Genomic DNA, 19,420 nt, shown 5'->3' with positions numbered 1-19,420 from the left:
GTATCTGTATCTATATCTGTATATGTGTCTGTATCTATATCTGTATCTGTATCTATATCTGTATCTGTATCTGTATCTGTATCTGTATCTGTATCTGTATATGTGTCTGTATCTGTATCTGTATCTGTATCTGTATCTGTATCTGTATCTGTATCTGTATCTGTATCTGTATCGCAGACGTATAAGCCCAAATACTGGTGTTGCGTACGTAGTCAAGGCTCACGTGTGGAGCAATGCAATAAAAGTACATTTGTACTAATATAAGGAGCCCGAACGTGGTAGCACGTTGGGTGCAAAGCGAGCATGTTGATATAGTGAGTTCCATAGTGGCAATGTTTTACATATCATAAATGACGATAATGACGATAACGGTCTTCATTGTCTTTTTTTAATCACAGACTGTCATGGTCCTAAGAACAACACTCGTTCATTGCGTAGACGGATGTTATTGTTTGTACCAAAACATTTCGGTACGAATAAATAATATAATGATTTTTTTTAATATCCAAATACAGTTGCACTATTCAAAAGGGCGACCTCAACGGTTGAAGCGTGGATACTGGTAACGCAAAGCCATGATGATGCCACGCTTGACAGTAATTAGACCAGGTTAATACTTGCAATGGTTGTATCCATCACTGTGCCTCCATATACCCTTTGTTTCTATAAAATGAAAAGTGTCAATTTGATAACGAAATTGAAGTTAATTACTGGGTATGCAATCCCTAGTTTTGTTTACAGACTGTTTATGAATTGAACAGCATCGATTTAAATAAGATTGTGTTCCATGAATATTATGTTGTTATGAATCAACGTGTGTCGATTTCATTAAATTGTAATTTAAGTTAGTAAAACTAAAAGGGACAATAAATAATAAAAACCACATCGACACGTTGTAATTTACTACACCTCAACAAATTAATCCGCACGGCCAGAGCCCGGAACCGTCAATATTATTAATCTCGCGGGTCCGTTTCTGGTTTTCATGTATTTCTTGAAGTTGATACAGTAGCTGCTCCGATTTCACTCAGCAGGTTAGGAAACTTTTTTCCAGCTTCACCTGTTGCGTTCAAGCCGTTGCATGATGGGAGTGTTAAATCTAAATATAGAATGTGACGTAGGGTAGTCTGATTGGTCCATGTGTGACTTAAGAAACATACATGTATTTTGTGAACTTCCTGCTTACCTTGCAGAATCTTTACGTGCTCCAAGGGTAAACGACTCACAATTCTCGTCTAAGGTAGGTCAATTAATCTTATCATTTTTCTGCTGAATGTGCACTGGGTTTTTTCAGCCAATTCTTTCACGCCGTCTAGGTTGCAGCGAGTTTATGGAACCATATCCATTTTCGCTGACGAGACAAATCGCTACGTCATGTCCCCGGCCCAATGGCTTTCGCCGCGGCGCTGTTGCCCAAAACATCTGGTCGACTCCACACAAGAAGAGTCGTTCCTGTATGTTATTTCTGTCTTCAAATTGATAGTTTAACACTCATTTAACAATTTTTTGCGTGACAAGTTGTTTTATACATTAAAAGAGTCCGAGCTCTATAGACTATTAATGTAATGGCAGGGACTAGAGAACAGGTTGAACGCGGAAGTAAAAGTGCCATCATCATCATGTGTGAAATATTTTGTGTTACCTACACAGTGTTACTCGACTAGTCCTGTGACTCGATGTGTTGTATAAAAAAGACAAAATAACCGATATTTATGATATGTCAGGGCAAATATCCCCTGCAAAATTCCAGCTGAAATGTATTATACAGGTACGTGGGCGTGTCATCGTCTCCGATACACATCGACATGACATTGCGCATAACACCGTTGCTATGACACTAAACAATCAGCAGAAAATGATGAAAGTGAAGTGCAATACAGCACTGTAATACAACTCATGCAAGATGGTAATCTGATGAGCTATTTCTTTTTTTTTGCAAGGGTAAGCAATGTTGGTTGTGATTGCACAAGGTTTCGTTGTTAGTCAGTGCATGAGTCATGTGATAATTTGCCTATAAATACATGTACGTGCCGGTACTAAAGTACCACATTCGTCAATGACAGCACTACGTGACCCATCAGTTTGTCCCGGCCAAGCAATGACGTGAGAGTGGTAAAGCTGTCAGTGTTCACTATAACGTTGTGAAATTATTCAGAGCAAAGAAGTAATCTTACTGCCACAGAATTTTATACTGCCATATCAAGTTGTGCAATTTTTATTTTAGAATTCTTTCAGAGAAACGTAAGTACTTGTGTGTATATAATTTGTAATATTTCATCATGTTTGTATGAATGCAGACTGGATGGCAGTGGAAGATACAATTTGATATCACATGTCAATATTTGGTACCAAATAATTCCTCAGTTTAAATTCCTATAGCTCACAAGGAGTGTCATTTTTTTCAGCAGACAAGCTTTAAACATGGATCGTTCAAGACAACGTGCTGGGGGAGAGGAGAGCATCTACAGGATCCCACCTTTCTACTATATTCATGTCTTGGACCAAAATAGCAATGTGACCAAGGTGGAGATTGGACCAAAGACTTTCATCCGCCAAGACAATGAAAGGTAACATTTAGGTTTTATATGCTGAAATATACTCTTGCTGCTGAAATGAATCCCACACTCATGTCCATGTCTAGGAAATAGTTTGCAGGGACCTAAATTGCTTTCATGGTACCTATCTTTTGTGAGCACATTCCACCATTCACGTAAAATAACCATATATGTTTACTTGCTGCAATTTGTAGATCTGGAATAACATCAACCATACAATTGAAAGCTACATATGTTGGTGTGAATCAATATAGATACCTAGAATACTGTAAAACAATAAAAGACAGAAATAGTTCAAGAATGTGATATTTTAGCAACCTTAGTAGCCTCAACTGATTCTGAAGTTCTGTCACCACAGTACATTAAAGTATTTGTGTTGGACGAAGTGTTATGTAACAAGATCACCTGATGTATCATTCCTATTTTTAGTAATTGATCACAGCATTAGAAACCCCGTATTTCATGGACATATCCTGAAAGGCAACATGTCATGATTTTTGTTTACTGCAAGAAGCATTGTCTGCCATTAGTCATAATTTTATTGAAGTGGTGGTATTATAGAAGTGAAAGTAATACCTGGATTTATTTGCATAACTATAGGTATGACGTATGTTTGTTTTACCTTTCACCTCTCAAGGACATTGGCTACCAATTAGCATAAACATGGCAGAAATGTAAAACATTGGCAAACAGTGTGACAAATAATGTAACTGCCAATCTTTTTAGCAATGAATAACAAGCTAACAATAAGATGGATTGAGAAAAGTTTGTAAAGAGATTTGTATTTATTTTGAAGTGTAAATTTTGTATGGTAAAATATTAACCAATAGTATTTAATTAAATGTTTAGGGTCTATGGTGGGTAGTATGTAGGCACCGCTTTTCAACTTACACCATAGTCCTGCTTGCACACTGAGTAAATCATTCCTTCCTTCTCTGTCCTGCAAAGAGACAGCCATGAAACCTGGGCTTACTAGAGATGCTGGTAACTAAAGAATTAATGCACCCTATGGTCAAATATTAGCAATAAATCAACTATGGCTTAACAAAAGTCACAGTTTGGATGACCCAAAATCTCAAAATCACAAGTTTGATCGTAATTTCAGGCTTCCTCCTCATGTACAGTGCCCTATTGGACGTCATGATCAAATATGGCAGTGTTTGTAAGGTGGGACATTTGAAATTACAGTCAGAACTGGAAAAATTCCAATTTGGACACTTTTTTGTGATCTTACCAGTGACTACTATAGTCAAAGAGAGTACCTCTTCGATTGATTGCCAATATTTGATAGCTGGGTATGAAATTCTTTTGTTATTGGTGCATCAACATTTTGCTGGTGCACCTGGTATAGGTGGGTTACATTGCTTTGTGCAGGAGTCTGAGGACAGTGTTGACCGAAACACGTGCATCATCTGCAAGCAGGACTGTTTTCAACTCTGTACAGCTCTGATTGCTATTGAAAATTTTAGCCACTCATATTGCATATTTCTGCACTTGGAAAATTTAAAATACTTTACTAGGGTTACTATTCCACCAAGAACACAATTTTAGCCGAAGGAATGACAAAAGAATCATGTGATATAGACTGTGTACACTCCATTGTAGTTGATAGTTTAAATGCACACAAAACACCTCAAGGCAAACCATTCAGTATACCTGGCATAATACCTATAGGCTATTGATCACAACCTGAACATGTAGATATTTCTTTTGTACATGTACTGTGTACATAGTGTTTTGATATGTCTTTACATGTTACAGCGTGGGTTGTGAGTCTCCATAGCTCTGAACAAGATTTCATGTTTGTGTTCAAGTTTCTGAAATATATATTTTATATATAATCACATAACGATTTATCTGATTCTCTCCTTGAAACAAAGCCTGTGTTGTTTCATTGAATAAATAATGATGCCAAATTATTCTTACAATGTGAACTTGACACTCGTAGTATGATTGGCTGGCATAATTGATATAAAAAATAAAGTACTTGGTATATTTACTACAGAGATCTGCATTATCCACCACTCCCAGCACACATTTGTATTACAGAGCTTTATTGAAATTTTCAGTCATCCAAATTAGTTACAGTTTTTTACATATAATTTGAATGGATTGCCAAATCAAATCATGGAGTGAAACATGGGCAAATTTTGCTTAATAGAGTGGCAAAAATGAAGTGAAGTGAAAAACACATAGCATGGATTTCCTTCTTCTGGCTATCACACATCTGTCACAGTGAAATGGTGACCAATGTAATACCATACATCAGGCCTTTATCAATCAGTATTTCAAGTTGTTCAATCCTCTTTCAATTTAAATCTGACCCCCATTTGTGTAATTGATTCTGAATTTTGGTACTCTGAAATTTGGTGTCATGATTTGTAATATAAAGTATGTGAGAAATGACAAAACACATTCATTCAATATCTGACTTAGGGGATCATGTAAAGAGGCACCATGTTTAGCTCAAGTAAGAGGCCAATCATTGTCAACTCAACAATGGTAATAGTAAGGTGATATAGTTTAGACCAAGTGGCTTTGTAATGGTGATTGCGATGGTTTCCAAATCGCTGGTAAAAATTAGCCTACTAATAGCTCTGATAATTATTAAACATACGAGTTGATCCATCACATTTTAGTCATTACAATATTACAACATTCTGACATTAAGCATAAGTTATCACACAGAGCTACAAAGTTGTTCCTTTGATTGAATGACAGCAATGCATTTTGTAGCCAAATATAAAATCTTTTCTATAATAGGGTTATCTATGGCCCAGAGAAGATGATCACAGTCCCTCCACGTCACTACTGCATTGTTGAAAACCCTGCTGTAAGAGGAGAAGATAGCAATGTTGTCCTTGACAAGAGTGGCCAAGTCAAACTCGCCCATGCCGATCAGGAAATCCGCCTGGCACAAGAACCATTCCCACTTTATCCAGGAGAAGTCTTGAAACAAGTTGTCTCCCCATTAAAAGTAGTGACTGCTAACACAGCACTCAGACTTAGGGCTATTCTAGATTTTGAAGATCCATCTGGTGATAAGAAAGTGGCCGGAGATGAGTGGCTTTTTGAAGGACCAGGTGAGATAAATTTCATATCGATCAATTTCCATGAAAATGGAATGATAGGCCAAAACTATCAGCCACAGAAAGTGGGTATCGTGTTTTGTAATAGGAAATATGTGTTTGTTGTGTTTTATACCAGAGATTTAAATAGATGATGGTATTTCATTAAAAGGTATGCATAGTTGAAATTGCATTAGTCTTAGAAATATGTGATAATATTGACTTTTGACTTAATCTGCAGTGAAAATTCATCAGTAATTTCAAAATTTTCTCAGAATGAAAGAAAAAATAGTCCTATGTGTAGTAACTAAGCTCAATATTGTAACATTTATTAAAATGTGATTACTGAATGATCCATTTTATGTTAATAATGGTTTATTTCACCTGAAAATAATGACTCACCATTCAAATTACACTGAGGTAAAATTCCTAAAACAGTGTACATGAAAAGACATTCTTGATCATTAAAAAGCTTTGGAGATATGGATGCAAGACTGCATTGTTAACCATTTATAAGGTACGCATCTGTCATTCTAAGATTTCTGTAAATTACTGAGCTAAATTTCTACTAGGATGTAGAAATTTCTTTTATGTAATTTTGACTTTAAGTGAGGTGTTGGTTTGAAATGCAAGATATCAAAATATTATGACTATTTAATGTTACTGTAATGAGTCGTGGCCATAAATAGGAAATTATACATAGTAAAAACACAGTTGGTAGGTCTAGCATGGAGGTCACTCAGATCTTTTCATAGAGAACAGGTCAACAAGGAAGTTTCACAGCTCTTATTTGACAGGTGCCATAAAGAGGAAGACAGACAATTGTATGAATAGGTTTTACAGTCCCATAGTCCTTTGCGTCTGAGCATGCTCAGTCTTGGTTGCAAGTTCCCTATTGTAGAAATAGGTTTTACAGTATGTACCTGTACAGGTTTTTATTATCAATACTTAAAGTTTCATGAAGTTGCTATGTATATACAAATACTAAGGTATGTTTTTGTATTTTTGTAGTTTCACCCTTTGAAGCAACAAAATACTGTATTTTCAGTTCCTGGGTACAATCCTTGAAGCAATACAAGGCAATGAGATGATGGACTTGGGTGAAAATGTAAAGGCCAGGGTTTCAATCTCAGGTTCTTTACATTAGTGTTATTTTAACAGTTAGTATAGGCATTAGGATTACAATTATTAATATTTTGTCCTGGACCAACTTTTTCTGTACCTGTGTCAGACAACTGTTTTCTACATCAGAATCCTAATCTGAAAAGGGCCTTTAACTTACATGACATTGTGTTACAGGAACTTATATCCCTAAGAAGGAGGTAGTTGTGGATGAAACAATCCGTGCTACTGTAATCAGACCTAACCAGTCAATCAAACTCCGTGCCAGGAAAGAAACACTTGACAGAGATGGCACACCAAGAGTCACAGGAGAAGAATGGCTGGTCAGGAAAGTTGGTGCCTATCTGCCAGGTGCTTATGAGGAAGTCGTGGATGTTGTTGATGCCTATGTGCTCACTGATAAGGTATGTAAAGTTTACTTTCAGAAAACAGAAGTACCAGTAATACTACAGGGACCACTTCTGCCTAACTTAGGTCAATTTCTAAAATTTAACCACTTTTGAAAATTGTAGGTTATTTCTGTCTTATTAAACTATTCTGTAGAGTGTATATTACACAGCATGCTAATAACGCAGAAAATCTTGCTAATAAATTGTTTGTCTAATTCTGTGATATGTAGTCAAGGTTAAAATATTCATTGAAAGGTTTTGGAAACTTGGATATTTGTGTCAGATAAGTCTTACTTCTTATAATTGTTTCTATGTCCTATACGAATGAATACAGGAATGTATAATCTGTTTGCTGAAGATTAATCCAGACTGTATAAGTAAATAGGCCGGGAATGTTTGATTTTCTCACCTGATGTAGATGTACACAATTGTTTACTTAAGCAAATCAATTACAGAAAATTAGTATAAATAAAATATTGATACATTCATAGTTTAGACATAAGAGCTTATAAAGAAACACATTTTCCTTGTCAAAAGTTATATTGCTGTTTGAATTTAATTCAGAATCAGAGAATGAGTAAGGCCTTAAGGTGTACCGCTGGTTTCTTGTAAGAAATTATTACAAAATATTAACATTATTGATATGGTTAAGAAATTAGTTTATCTGATGGATGTATTTCCATGTCCTTAACCCATCGCAAAATAATTTTTTTTCTGTTTTGAGTATTAAAGATATTATTGCTTCCATTAATACCTATTCATGCAGTTGTATGTATACTAATTATCAGTTAATTTCTACACATTTATCCCACTAAGAATTCTCATTACCTGTAAAGGCCAGTTTTGTTAGCTTTTATCAAACTATTACCAGTTGAACATAAAATGGCCATCAGAGCAAATTGTACCAGTATCAAGTCGGACTTGAATTGTAGTAATACTTAGATTGCTGTCTCATGTTTTATATCTTCTTGTCATTATATTGATTTCTACAGAAAGCACTCCATCTACGTGCTACCCGTACCTTCAAGGATGAGAATGGAAAACTTAGACGAAATGGAGAAGAGTGGCTGGTGAAAGTTGAAGATGCCGAAACATACATCCCTAACGTCTATGAAGAAGTAGTAGGAGTTGTACCAATCACAACTCTGAATAATAGACAATACTGTGTGATTATGGACCCAGTTGGTGCTGATGGCAAACCACAGTTGGGACAAAAGAAGCTGGTCAAGGTAAGAAAGATTAATATTCAACTTCAGGATTTTGATTTTAATTTTGATACAATAGAATATCAAATAAATTTCTGGATTTATATGGTAAAGCAAATATTTGACAATGTCAATCACTTATCGATCACTTCTGGTTACTTCTACAGGGGGAAAAATCCTTCTTCCTTCAACCTGGTGAGAAACTGGAAAAGGGAATCCAGAATGTATACGTTCTTGGAGAAGATGAGGGTGTCATCCTTAGAGCAAATGAAGCCTTCAAAGATCAGGTGTGGTATTTTTACTTTCCAGTATGTCTTAAAAGAAATTTTCAAAATGTTGCCATGTTTGTCATTGAAATGGCTGTATTAAACAGTTACTTTGCCAGTAGCAAAAATATGTAAGTTTTGAATGGCAAAACATCTTGATCATTTGTGTTTCCCAAATGCCATGTGTGATGAAATACATAATCCTTTAAAATCTTGCATGGTGTACTTATAAGACTAATTTCATGACCCTGAAAATGATATGTTAATCATGTATTAGTAAACATAGTAGTTAAGCTAAAATTTACAATTTTCTGTGTACAATTAGGTTTATAGAGAGAAATTACTATGAGATATGTTGTTCAGTCACCATATGCAATATAAAGTGACCTGTAGAAACTTAAATTTCTGATTTTTCACCCAAAGGGTGTTGACAGAAAGCCCGGTGATCGTTGGATGATCCGTGGTCCTGCTGAGTATGTTCCTCCCGTAGAGGTGGATGTTGTCACAAAAAGGAAAGCTATCCCATTAGATGAAAATGAAGGTATCTATGTGAGAGACACAAAGACAGGAAAGGTAAGAAATATTGAGAAGATGTCAAATGTTGACTTTTATTAGGGCGTGAAAATGACAACAATATTTGATATAAAATGTGGCAGCCAAAGTAGATTTTAGAATGGCTAAATAATGATATCATTTGGACCTCTATTTAGCCAGAAAATACTTGATTCTCATTTTTGACTGTCTCTTTCCACTGATCTGTTCTATCTAATTAGGCTGATGGCTTTCTAATTACAGTGGTTTTCATACACCATCTTTAATAAACCTACCTAATCCAATACCAAGTGTATCCCTAATTTGCATATGCTAATAATTTACAGGTGAGAGCTGTAACTGGTGAAACCTACATGCTGACTCAAGATGAAGAGTTGTGGAGCAAGGAACTTCCACCTGGTATTGAGGCACTTCTTCAGAGTCATAAAGACCCTTTAGCTGATCGTAGTGATCGTTCTGTTGGTCCTTCAGGTTCTAAAGCAAGAGAGAAGACAAAAGTGGTCACATTCCGTGTCCCACATAATGCTACTGTCCAGATTTATGACTATAAAGAGAAGAAAGCAAGGTAAGGTGTAATTTGTTGACACCAACATATTTCCAATATTCTCTTTAGTGATGAGTTGGTTAATTTAGGTAAATTCCCAAGCTTACTCATTAATTTATAGTATTGTCATGTTAATGTAAGGTTATACCACATTTCTCTACCCAATACTAGAATTCTGAAATGCCAACAAAAAACTAGTAATGACAATGACAATGACAATGACAACACAAAAAAACTAGTGAACATAGAAGACAACTTTTAGTTTTATATATTCTCATTCAACTCTTTATGTTTGCTTGTTTGTTTTTATAGAGTTGTATATGGTCCTGAATTGGTGATGCTCGGCCCAGATGAACAATTTACTCAACTGTCTTTGTCTGGTGGCAAGCCAAAGAGACCAAATGTCATCAAATCCCTTGTACTGTTACTTGGTCCAGATTTTTGCACTGATATCATCACCATAGAAACTGCTGACCATGCTAGGTTGCAGCTGCAGTTGTCCTATAACTGGTGAGTAAAATACTTTTTAGCAAAGTCGTTTAGCATTCTCTATTAACACTGTTTGCTAAATTTCAATTAAAAGTTGTGTTACATTTATGTTGTACAAAATTCCATACAAGTTCAAATCAGATATGCCATCAAATAATAAATAGGCATGCGTATGAAATTTGCTTCAAAACTGAAATTTTTGCCACAAACATTCTCATGTGAATTATCATGAGAGACAGAAAGGCAGAAATTTAACATACATAAGACTAACAACACCTTAATTTGTCTACATACAAATCTTCATACACAATTTGAAATCATCTTTCCAGGCATTTTGAAGTTAATGACAAGGATAACAAACAGGAAGCAGCCAAACTTTTCAGTGTTCCAGACTTTGTTGGAGATGCCTGCAAAGCCATTGCATCCCGTGTTAGAGGTGCAGTTGCTAGCGTACAATTCGATGATTTCCACAAGGTGGGTGTTGTAATTATTTGTTGGATGTGTTGCAATTTTCATGTTATGATGCATGAAATATTTGCATTCTGACATCTTTACTGTTGTAGTCTGCAGACTTATGCATTGCCAAGTTGATGGATTTTAGTGACATGCATTGTATTAAACTTAGACAATTTTAATACCTGAACTTGTTTTATAGGGTTTTCAGTGTGCAGAGTAATGCTATCAAAATCAATATTTATTAGATCATTCTAAAAACTGTCCAATAAACTATCCACAAGTCTATTTGTATAACAAAGACTTGGCAACCAACAAGGCAGTAGGACAGTCAAATGCTTCAAATTATATTTCAAAATACTGATTGGAGTGACAATTATACAAAACACGTCTATGTTTTTTGTAAGAAGCAGGGTTTTCTGCAATTTCTGAAATTAGCTTCACAAGCCGTGTGATATATTTTTTGACCCCTGCGACATTATCAGTCATCTCACAATCCTATTCAATGTTATTGTAATCACTAACACACAGCGACTGTCTTATCACTTTTACTGACAATTAGATTATAGAACACAATGGACTGCAATAACTGAGTATTTACTCTAAGATTATGTCTAAACTCTAAAAATGCATGATGACAATGTTGAGCCTTGCATCTTTATATGATTAAAAAGTAGTAGTATGATATAGTTGCTATAATTGTAATCTGTAGAAGACACATATATATATAAAGTTTTTGTCAATCTTGCCTTCTCAACAGAATTCTGCCAAAATCATTCGCGCCTCTGTGTTTGGTCTGGATGAGAATAAGAAGGTGCGTGACCGATTCATGTTTCCCCAAAATAACCTGATTATCACCAGTATTGATATCCAATCAGTAGAGCCTGTAGATCAACGTACCAGAGATGCCTTACAGAAGTCTGTACAGCTGGCCATTGAAATAACAACCAACTCACAAGAGGCCACTGCTAGGTATGTCAGTTACTTTATTTTATTAAACTGCTTGACAAAAAGGGAAACTATTTTCTCTGATACATGTTTATGACAATGTTTAGATACTGGACCAAGTTTTTAAAGAAGTATATTTTCCTATTTTTAAACTGGCATTTTTTGACATGCTGAGGGGAGTTCAAAGTTGTTTTTGTGATTTTGATATACAATGTATCACAAGTATTTACAATTTGTAACACCCAATTAAAGTGCATTAATTTCCCTCTGTGAAGTAGTGTCAGTTGCTTCATTTTGAGCCCTGTACATCAAGGTCCTCTAAAATGTAATTAATCTATAAACAATGTTACAGTGCAAAGCAAGTAAGTTGTAAAAAAGACTAGAGTGTGAACATAGATGTCATAAAATATAGTCTGCATTTGCTATTAAAGAGCTAGATCAGTTGACAGTTTGTTAGCTAACAACATTGTTGTTGAATGGACTATGTTAGGAAAGACCAAATGTTGTTAGTCTTAGAAATTAATCCTTAATATCAATTTTGTAAAAGATTGTAGTACATAGAGGAAGTGCTTTAGTAAGGCGTTATGTGATGTGTAATGATTTTAAAAAATGATTCAGATTTTATGAAGTGGTTAGCCTGGTTATTTTAAATCAAATAAACTGTATGTAAATGAAATAAACTTTATGTGAGGAAGAAATGGTGAAACTAGTACATGAATGAACAAAGAAAAGTTGATCATTTTGTTGAAAATCCTTGGTTTTAATTGTGGGCCTTATATTACACAGACATGAAGCTCAACGTCTTGAGCAAGAGGCCAGGGGTCGTTTAGAAAGACAGAAGATTTTGGATGAAGCAGAAGCTGAAAGAGCAAGGAAGGAACTTTTGGAACTGCAGGCTCACAGTGCTGCAGTGGAAAGTACTGGTCAAGCTAAAGCTGAGGCTCAGAGTCGTGCTGAGGCCCAGAGAATTGAAGGTGAAGCTGCAGTACAGCAGGCCAAACTGAAAGCTGAGGCTGCTAGAATTGAGGCTGTAAGTTGATACATAAAAAGCTATTTTAACTAGATCTTTGTTACTCACTATTTACTGGTAAAGAAGTCATTGGAAAAAAATCAAATTTCATGATGGGAAGTACAGACGAAATATCTCATGAAAATGATTTGACTTGTCATCCAGATCTAAAATTAACATGTATCTACATGTAAATGGCACCTACATTGTTCCTTCATTCAACTCATAATCTAAGATTGTACAGCAAAACTTAAGAGGCTATAGTATAATGTCTTTCCTTTTTAGATAATTGGAAGGATCAAGAATTATGTTATGTAATTTCTATCAAGAGTTCTGTAATTTTTTCCCAGGAATCTGAGCTGGAGAGATTGAGTTGTGCCCGTGAAGCAGAGACAAAATATGTCAAGGAGCAGAATACATTGGAGATTTCCAAGGCCAAGGAAATGTCAGGGATTGAAGTCACTAAATTCAAGAACATGGTTGATGCTATTGGTGCTGATACAATCCGTTCAATAGCTGTTTCTGGACCTGAGATGCAGGTACGTTTTTATACAAATGCTAGAAGAAGAAAAAGTTCAGATATTAAGTTATTTTGATTTCAGTGTTTCAATATATATTTTTTTCTAATTCTTGGATAGTTTGCATATTCTGTGAACATTTCAATTTTCTAACTGTATAGATCATTATTTGAGTTATGTCTGGTGTAACTAAACATATTGCTATGTTGTTGCAGGTTAAGCTGCTACAGTCTCTTGGATTGAAAACCACCTTGATCACAGATGGAAGCTCTCCAATCAACCTGTTCAACACAGCACATGGTCTGATTGGTGCAAATGCCTTAGCAGCACCAAGTAAACGTGATGTGGAGGAGGAATAAATTACCATTACTGTGGTAACCATTCTGAATTTGTAAATGAGACCTTATCCATGTCATGAAAGACTTTTCATGTACCTGTTTCAAAGTTTAATACCCAATTTATTTGATGAAGATTTGCTAACATCTCTAGACAGTTCTAATGGGAGTATTAGATGCATACATAATGCATAGTATTACAAGCTGTATTCAGACTTTTGCAGAAGAAATTTTGACTGCTGCAATGAATAGGGTCCTTTTTGACATGGAGAGGGCTTATACATAACTGACACACAGACAGTTGTTTTTGTGCTTTGTCATTTTTCTTCCTATAAGTCACCTTTTTCTCTGATCTTTTGTGCACATACTCAGAAAATCATGTAAACTATGCATTGTTATAAATACTTGGACACCAAAATGTAACAATTTTTACATATCATTAAAATCCATTGTTTGCACATTGAATAGATTTGCATTTTCCCCTTGTGATCATACTTCAGAAAATGGAATGTTTTGGTGGTAAAAAACACGGTAGCATTTTTGTATAGAGTAACTTGTATATATAGATAAATAGTATTGTATATTAAATTTTGTAACTGCTATGAAAAACTAATGACACGTGTGATTCTGAATGATCACTGAACAATAACTGATGTCTGAATCTGTATTTAACTTTACACTACACCCCCTCCCCTGACTCCTTCCTTTCATCTCCTCACCTCAGATTTAAATAGAATAGTCCATCTATACATGTATCCATGAACCAAATCTGGTTCCTCCATTTTTGAAAAGTGGTAGTAGCATAATACTTTAGTGGTTACATACAATGTACATGTAACCAACTGATCTTACCCACAATTCCTATGTTTTAGCACCCACCCACCCACTCAAATTTAGCGGTTACATACATGTAACCAACTGATCTTATCCACAATTCCTATGTTTTAGCACCCACCCACCCACTCAAATTTAGCGGTTACATACATGTAACCAACTGATCTTATCCACAATTCCTATGTTTTAGCACCCACCCACCCACTCAAATTTAGCGGTTACATACATGTAACCAAATAATTTTATCCATATCACCTGTTTTAGCCCCCCCCCCCCACACACCCTCTAGAATTTAAAAGTGTGTAAAAAATTGGTAATGACTGAAAGTAAATGGAAGAACAGTTGAAAATGTGTAAAGTTTATGGATAACATAACTATACAAGGAGAGTGCAATAGAAGCAAAAGTACAGAAAATTTGTCTATGTAAACCCTTTTCCAATCCATAGCGTGACAACAAATGTTTATCCAATATATATATTCATACCACTGACCTACACATTTATCAAATTGTTCCACAATCACATAAAAAAATACTAGAATGTTATATACTCTTACTACAAGTAGTGTTGGTTTTTGATGTATATATCTTTTCACTATAGTGGGGTGAACATCAAATTGCTCACTTGTAAAATCAGGTGAAAGTACACTGAAAAACTTTATAGGAACTATGAACATTAAGATTAACTAGAACAGTTGGTACTAAATAACACAATTATCAAAAATCATTATCATCTCATACAAAGAGAAGAGTTGTCTTTGTGTTCAAAAGTTTGATTCATTTGCATTACAAAATATGATTCACTTATTCAGCACATCCATATATTTAGCCAACAAAATCCTAACCAAAAAAAATTGACAAAAACAAAATTATAGTGCTAGTTTGGTGTTTTATTCATTTGGTATCCAGTAGTATCAATGTTTTGAATATATGTTATACTATATAAGCATTGGCCCTATTTTCAGAGTCTATTTTTATGTAACTTTGAAAGTGAACTTTTGTTTCAAGGATAGCCCATGTGACAAACATGGCTTCCAACCCATCTCCAACATTTACAATATAGTTAGAAAGAGGTTCAGACAGAAAAGAAATGTGTCGTCCTCTCATTCTTTCAGTATAGCCTTGTGTGTTGTGTAATTTTTCCCCAGTTTATAATGGTTATCAGTATCAAAAGAAATTGTAAGTTTGTATTTTCTACTTTACACACAAATTTGGTGTAATATGCATAATCTCTATGACTTACATGGCCCGTATTTGTGCTTGTTGCAATTTAGTCATGATATCAAAATTTATATTGAAAATTATTTTGTCTGTAAGCGTCTACTCAAATAAGTTTGATAAGTTTGGTGTGGTGAGATATAAAGGAAAAAGAGTGCTTATACTCTTTAGATGAGAATCCATACTATCTCCAGGGCAGGCTAAAACCTCTATAGAGGTTCAAGTTAGAATCCATACTATCTCCAGGGCAGGCTAAAACCTCTATAGAGGTCCAAGTTAGAATCCATTCTATCTCCAGGGCAGGCTAAACCCTCTATAGAGGTCCAAGTTAGAATACATTCTATCTCCTGGGTGGGCTCAAACCTCTATAGAGGTCCGAGTTAGAGGGCATTTTATTTTCTAGAGAACCACAAGCACAAGACCAGATGAACTCAACCATGTACTATACTAAGGTATATGTACAAAGCATGCATGGTTATTAGCCAATTGAACATATGCATATGCAATAGAACATTATCATTCCGCATCAAAACTAGCTAAGATCGACATTATTAAATAACATATAGAATATATGTTTTAGTTATCTTGTCAATCTTATCTCTTGAAAATAAAGAGTATAGTCATGTAAAAAGTATTGTTATGAACATTTGTCTCGAGAAATTGCAAGAGTTAAGTCATCTAACATATGCATTCACATATGCTCCTTGGAGATATCTTAATTGTAGCATGTCAGAAAGCCAATGAGGGTGAAACAACATGGTGTATGTCACAGTCTCCTTGGAAGAGGAAGGCAAACTAATTATCGTAGTAGTCAATCATGGACTCCCTTAATAAAATTATTATCATATTGACATATTGACATAATGTTTTTTAAAACTTGAATTATCCTTTAACACTTTCTATTATGAAAGTCAACAATTATGATTGAGATATATCAAATAACATTGAACAAAAAATCACACTAGTATTTGCAGAAAGTTTTCACTGCAACATCTGAGTACCAGTAAAAATGTGTCATTCATGTATTAGACAAGTTATACTTTATGGCATTGAGGCTTTGTTTATGTTTTTGTTAGTTGATGTGTGTTTCATAAATACGGAGTTTTTTTGTTTATATTATAAGTAATATGGAACTTTGTATTATACAAGCTACAGTCATGTAGTTTGAGTACAGACTTCACTCTTTTTCATTTTGGAATGTATGGTATGAATTATTTGTATTCATATCAATTGTAAAGAAGGAATGTGTGAATTATGTAGGTTATATGTGTATTTTAGTGTGAATAAATGAATCAAATAATCTTTATTTATACAGAATAGTTAAGTATATAAACACTTGTCTACCAAGAAGTCCAGTGAGGGCCATCCCTCGTAGGTTCAGTGTTAATGCAGGAGTAAACGGAGTACCCGTGGAAAACCTGCGTTGTTCGGTAGTCAAACTGAATGACACTCTTCTTACGTACAATGTGGTAAATTTAATCAAACCCTGAATGGGTTCAAACCCTGATAGTAGTGGTATGAGGCAAGTGGTTTAACTACACGGCCACCGACAACCCCACCCTACAAGTGTTTATATCCGTAGCTTGGAATAAAATAGACATTTCTGGAGATATGTTGCTGAATTCCTTTGCTTTCTTTGAATGTATGACAAGTTAATAAATCCTGCAGCTGTGCTGACTGACTTGTGCGTTTTCACAATACTCGGCATGCAACTGTAGCTTAACTTCAGATTTCCTTTGTTGAAGATCTTATGTAGTTTGGTGTTTGGGGGGAAATGCCTCTCAATAAGTCGGAGAAATATCTTGCCGATGTTAGATTTAACACTCTTGTTGAATGCCGGATTAAACCAGATGATGTTTCTTTGTCTGTTATTTCTCTTCTTCCCTGTGTGGTGTCGCCATATACGTTAAATTTTCCTTATAATAGCCGCTGTTTTTCAGGGCATCGTTGTAGAAAGGTGCAGCTTTTTCAAACACTTCCTTGCTGGATGATATGCTGGAGACACGTTTGCTTATTGCCGCCGGTAGGTGACGTATTACCATAGGGGGTGGTTTGAGAGAGTATTGATATACACTGGTTGATTATTTGGTTTCCTGTGTATGGACTGTATTCTCCATGGTTTAGAGTGGTGTCTAGAAAGTTTGCGATTTTTAAATTGGTTTGTATGGTTATTTTCAATCCGAGTGCACTGAAGACTTTGGTTATTTCTTTCTCTGTACGTTCTGCTTGATTCCCATTGATGTTTTTGAAGAGAGCTAAACCATTGTATCTATATAGGCCAATATTGCTCTTCTGGTACTTTTCTGCGAGAGAATTGAGGATGTACGTACCCTACTAGCTCACATATCTCAGCACCGTCATAACTTCCCATTGTGACGTCAAATTGGTCCTTCTTAGCCCAAGGGATTCCTTTATCGAATAGCAATGATTTTCTGCTGTGTATGATTATTTCAACATCTTGTTCCGATATGATAGTATGTTGTTTTATATCGTCTTGTGTGTCCAAACATAAAACACTAGTGTTCTGATCTAGAATGCATGTGTTCTATTTGCTTGTTCTGAATACTTACTTTGTGTTCAAAAACTGTTAGTGTTCTGATGCGTCAACAGTGTTCTAGTTTATAAGATTTTGAACATATGTTATGCGTTCAAAACTAAAAAACACTGTTTTAAATCTGAACACATGTGTTCTAGTATTTATATTGAACACATATACTGCGTTCAAAATCTGTTACAATTGTGACGATAAAGAGTATTTATTGGTTGGTTCCTAAACCACCTGTCTTATTTGTTATGCATTATTTTAATGACTAGGTGTATTCACCTACTGTTAATTAACATAGTCTTTAAATAGCGAGGAATACATTGCCACGTCGGCTGTTCTACAATTGGTGGGAGTTGAGGCAGTCCACGGCTCGTTCCTGGAGTTTTCTCAGTGGTTTCGTCAAGGGAGGCCCGTCTTCACTGTAGCTGTTCGGAGAAGTGTCGTTCTCCTGTAAAGTTGGACATTGCTGAGAGTAAGCGGACCCTGACGTATGATATGAATGGTGCGGACATTGACGTCAAAGTTTGGAGATAAATACTTCCAAGGACCGTTCGGTACAACGGAGGAACCGTGAGTAGAAGTTTGTCCCACGTAGCCGCCTTCAACACTCAACGAACTCGCCGTCCTGGGCTCTTTACTCGTAACAGTTTGTGTGCACCACCGGTAAGACTAAAAGTCGCGAGTCAAGTTTGATAACCGAACATTTTGATATATATAGAACATTTGGAACCCTTTTAGTTTATAAGTTTGTAAACCCTGTAATACATGTACACGTTCAAGACTTATTATTATAGTATATTTTGTTTCATTACAACGGAATTAAATAAGATAGTTGTTAAGTGTAATGCTATGTAGTGTCCTGTGTTTGACCGTATGTTGTTTCGACTGGAAGTTGTGGGGAAAGTATTTAATTGTGCGCTATTTGGCTTCTCTAAATTTTCGGTTCGTAACACAATTAAGTGTTCAGGAACTGAAAACATTACTTTAGAGTATACATTCAAGCTGGAATGGTTAGAATTGTATATACCTTGTAAGTTTTTACCGTAATATAAGAATAAATTGTGTAATTTCTGACCGATGAAAGTGAGAAGGATAAACACATGAAGACGGGGAAATATAGCTAAATCGACACCCACATCACTGTCATAACATGAAAAGACAAATAAACGTAAAAGTCCACAAAGAACAGTATTTATTCAACTTTAAGAAATTCCCGACTTCCAGTTGGAAAAGAGAATTTAATAGTGAAGCTGCAAAAATCGCAGTTGAGTATAGTGCGTTGTAGTCTTGCGTCGAATCTGAAAATAAAGAGAAAAAAACATGTTTTCACAGTTCAAAAAGACAAATTTCAAGTGTAGTAAACGGAAATGTC

The 19,420-nt window shown here is 35.3% G+C and overlaps 1 protein-coding gene across 3 annotated transcripts; it reads left to right on the top strand.

Annotated features, from left to right (window-relative positions):
- The first annotated feature begins 1,139 nt into the window (after positions 1-1,139).
- Positions 1,140-17,168, top strand: LOC144448865 (major vault protein-like). Of its 3 annotated transcripts, XR_013482141.1 has the most exons (15): positions 1,140-1,240; positions 2,406-2,567; positions 5,319-5,638; positions 6,923-7,149; positions 8,127-8,363; positions 8,507-8,626; positions 9,029-9,178; positions 9,484-9,722; positions 10,014-10,211; positions 10,520-10,664; positions 11,404-11,615; positions 12,378-12,621; positions 12,951-13,139; positions 13,334-15,720; positions 15,773-17,168. XR_013482141.1 is itself a non-coding variant. In XM_078139177.1 (14 exons), exons 2-14 carry the CDS (start codon positions 2,422-2,424, stop codon positions 13,475-13,477), a joined length of 2,571 nt encoding a protein of 856 aa, XP_077995303.1. In that variant the 5' UTR covers positions 1,140-1,240; positions 2,406-2,421; the 3' UTR covers positions 13,478-17,168. The 3 variants fall into 3 exon arrangements, 2 of the variants coding, with proteins under 2 accessions (XP_077995303.1, XP_077995304.1); XM_078139177.1 differs by having other exon boundaries at positions 13,334-17,168; XM_078139178.1 differs by having other exon boundaries at positions 1,147-1,240; positions 2,409-2,567; positions 13,334-17,168.
- The last annotated feature ends 2,252 nt before the right edge of the window (positions 17,169-19,420 follow it).

This window comes from Glandiceps talaboti, chromosome 18 (assembly GCF_964340395.1).
Source record: "Glandiceps talaboti chromosome 18, keGlaTala1.1, whole genome shotgun sequence".
NCBI lineage: Eukaryota > Metazoa > Hemichordata > Enteropneusta > Spengelidae > Glandiceps > Glandiceps talaboti.
The sequence above is the reverse complement of the archived record's forward strand: the minus strand, read 5'-3'. Positions and strand labels throughout refer to the sequence as shown.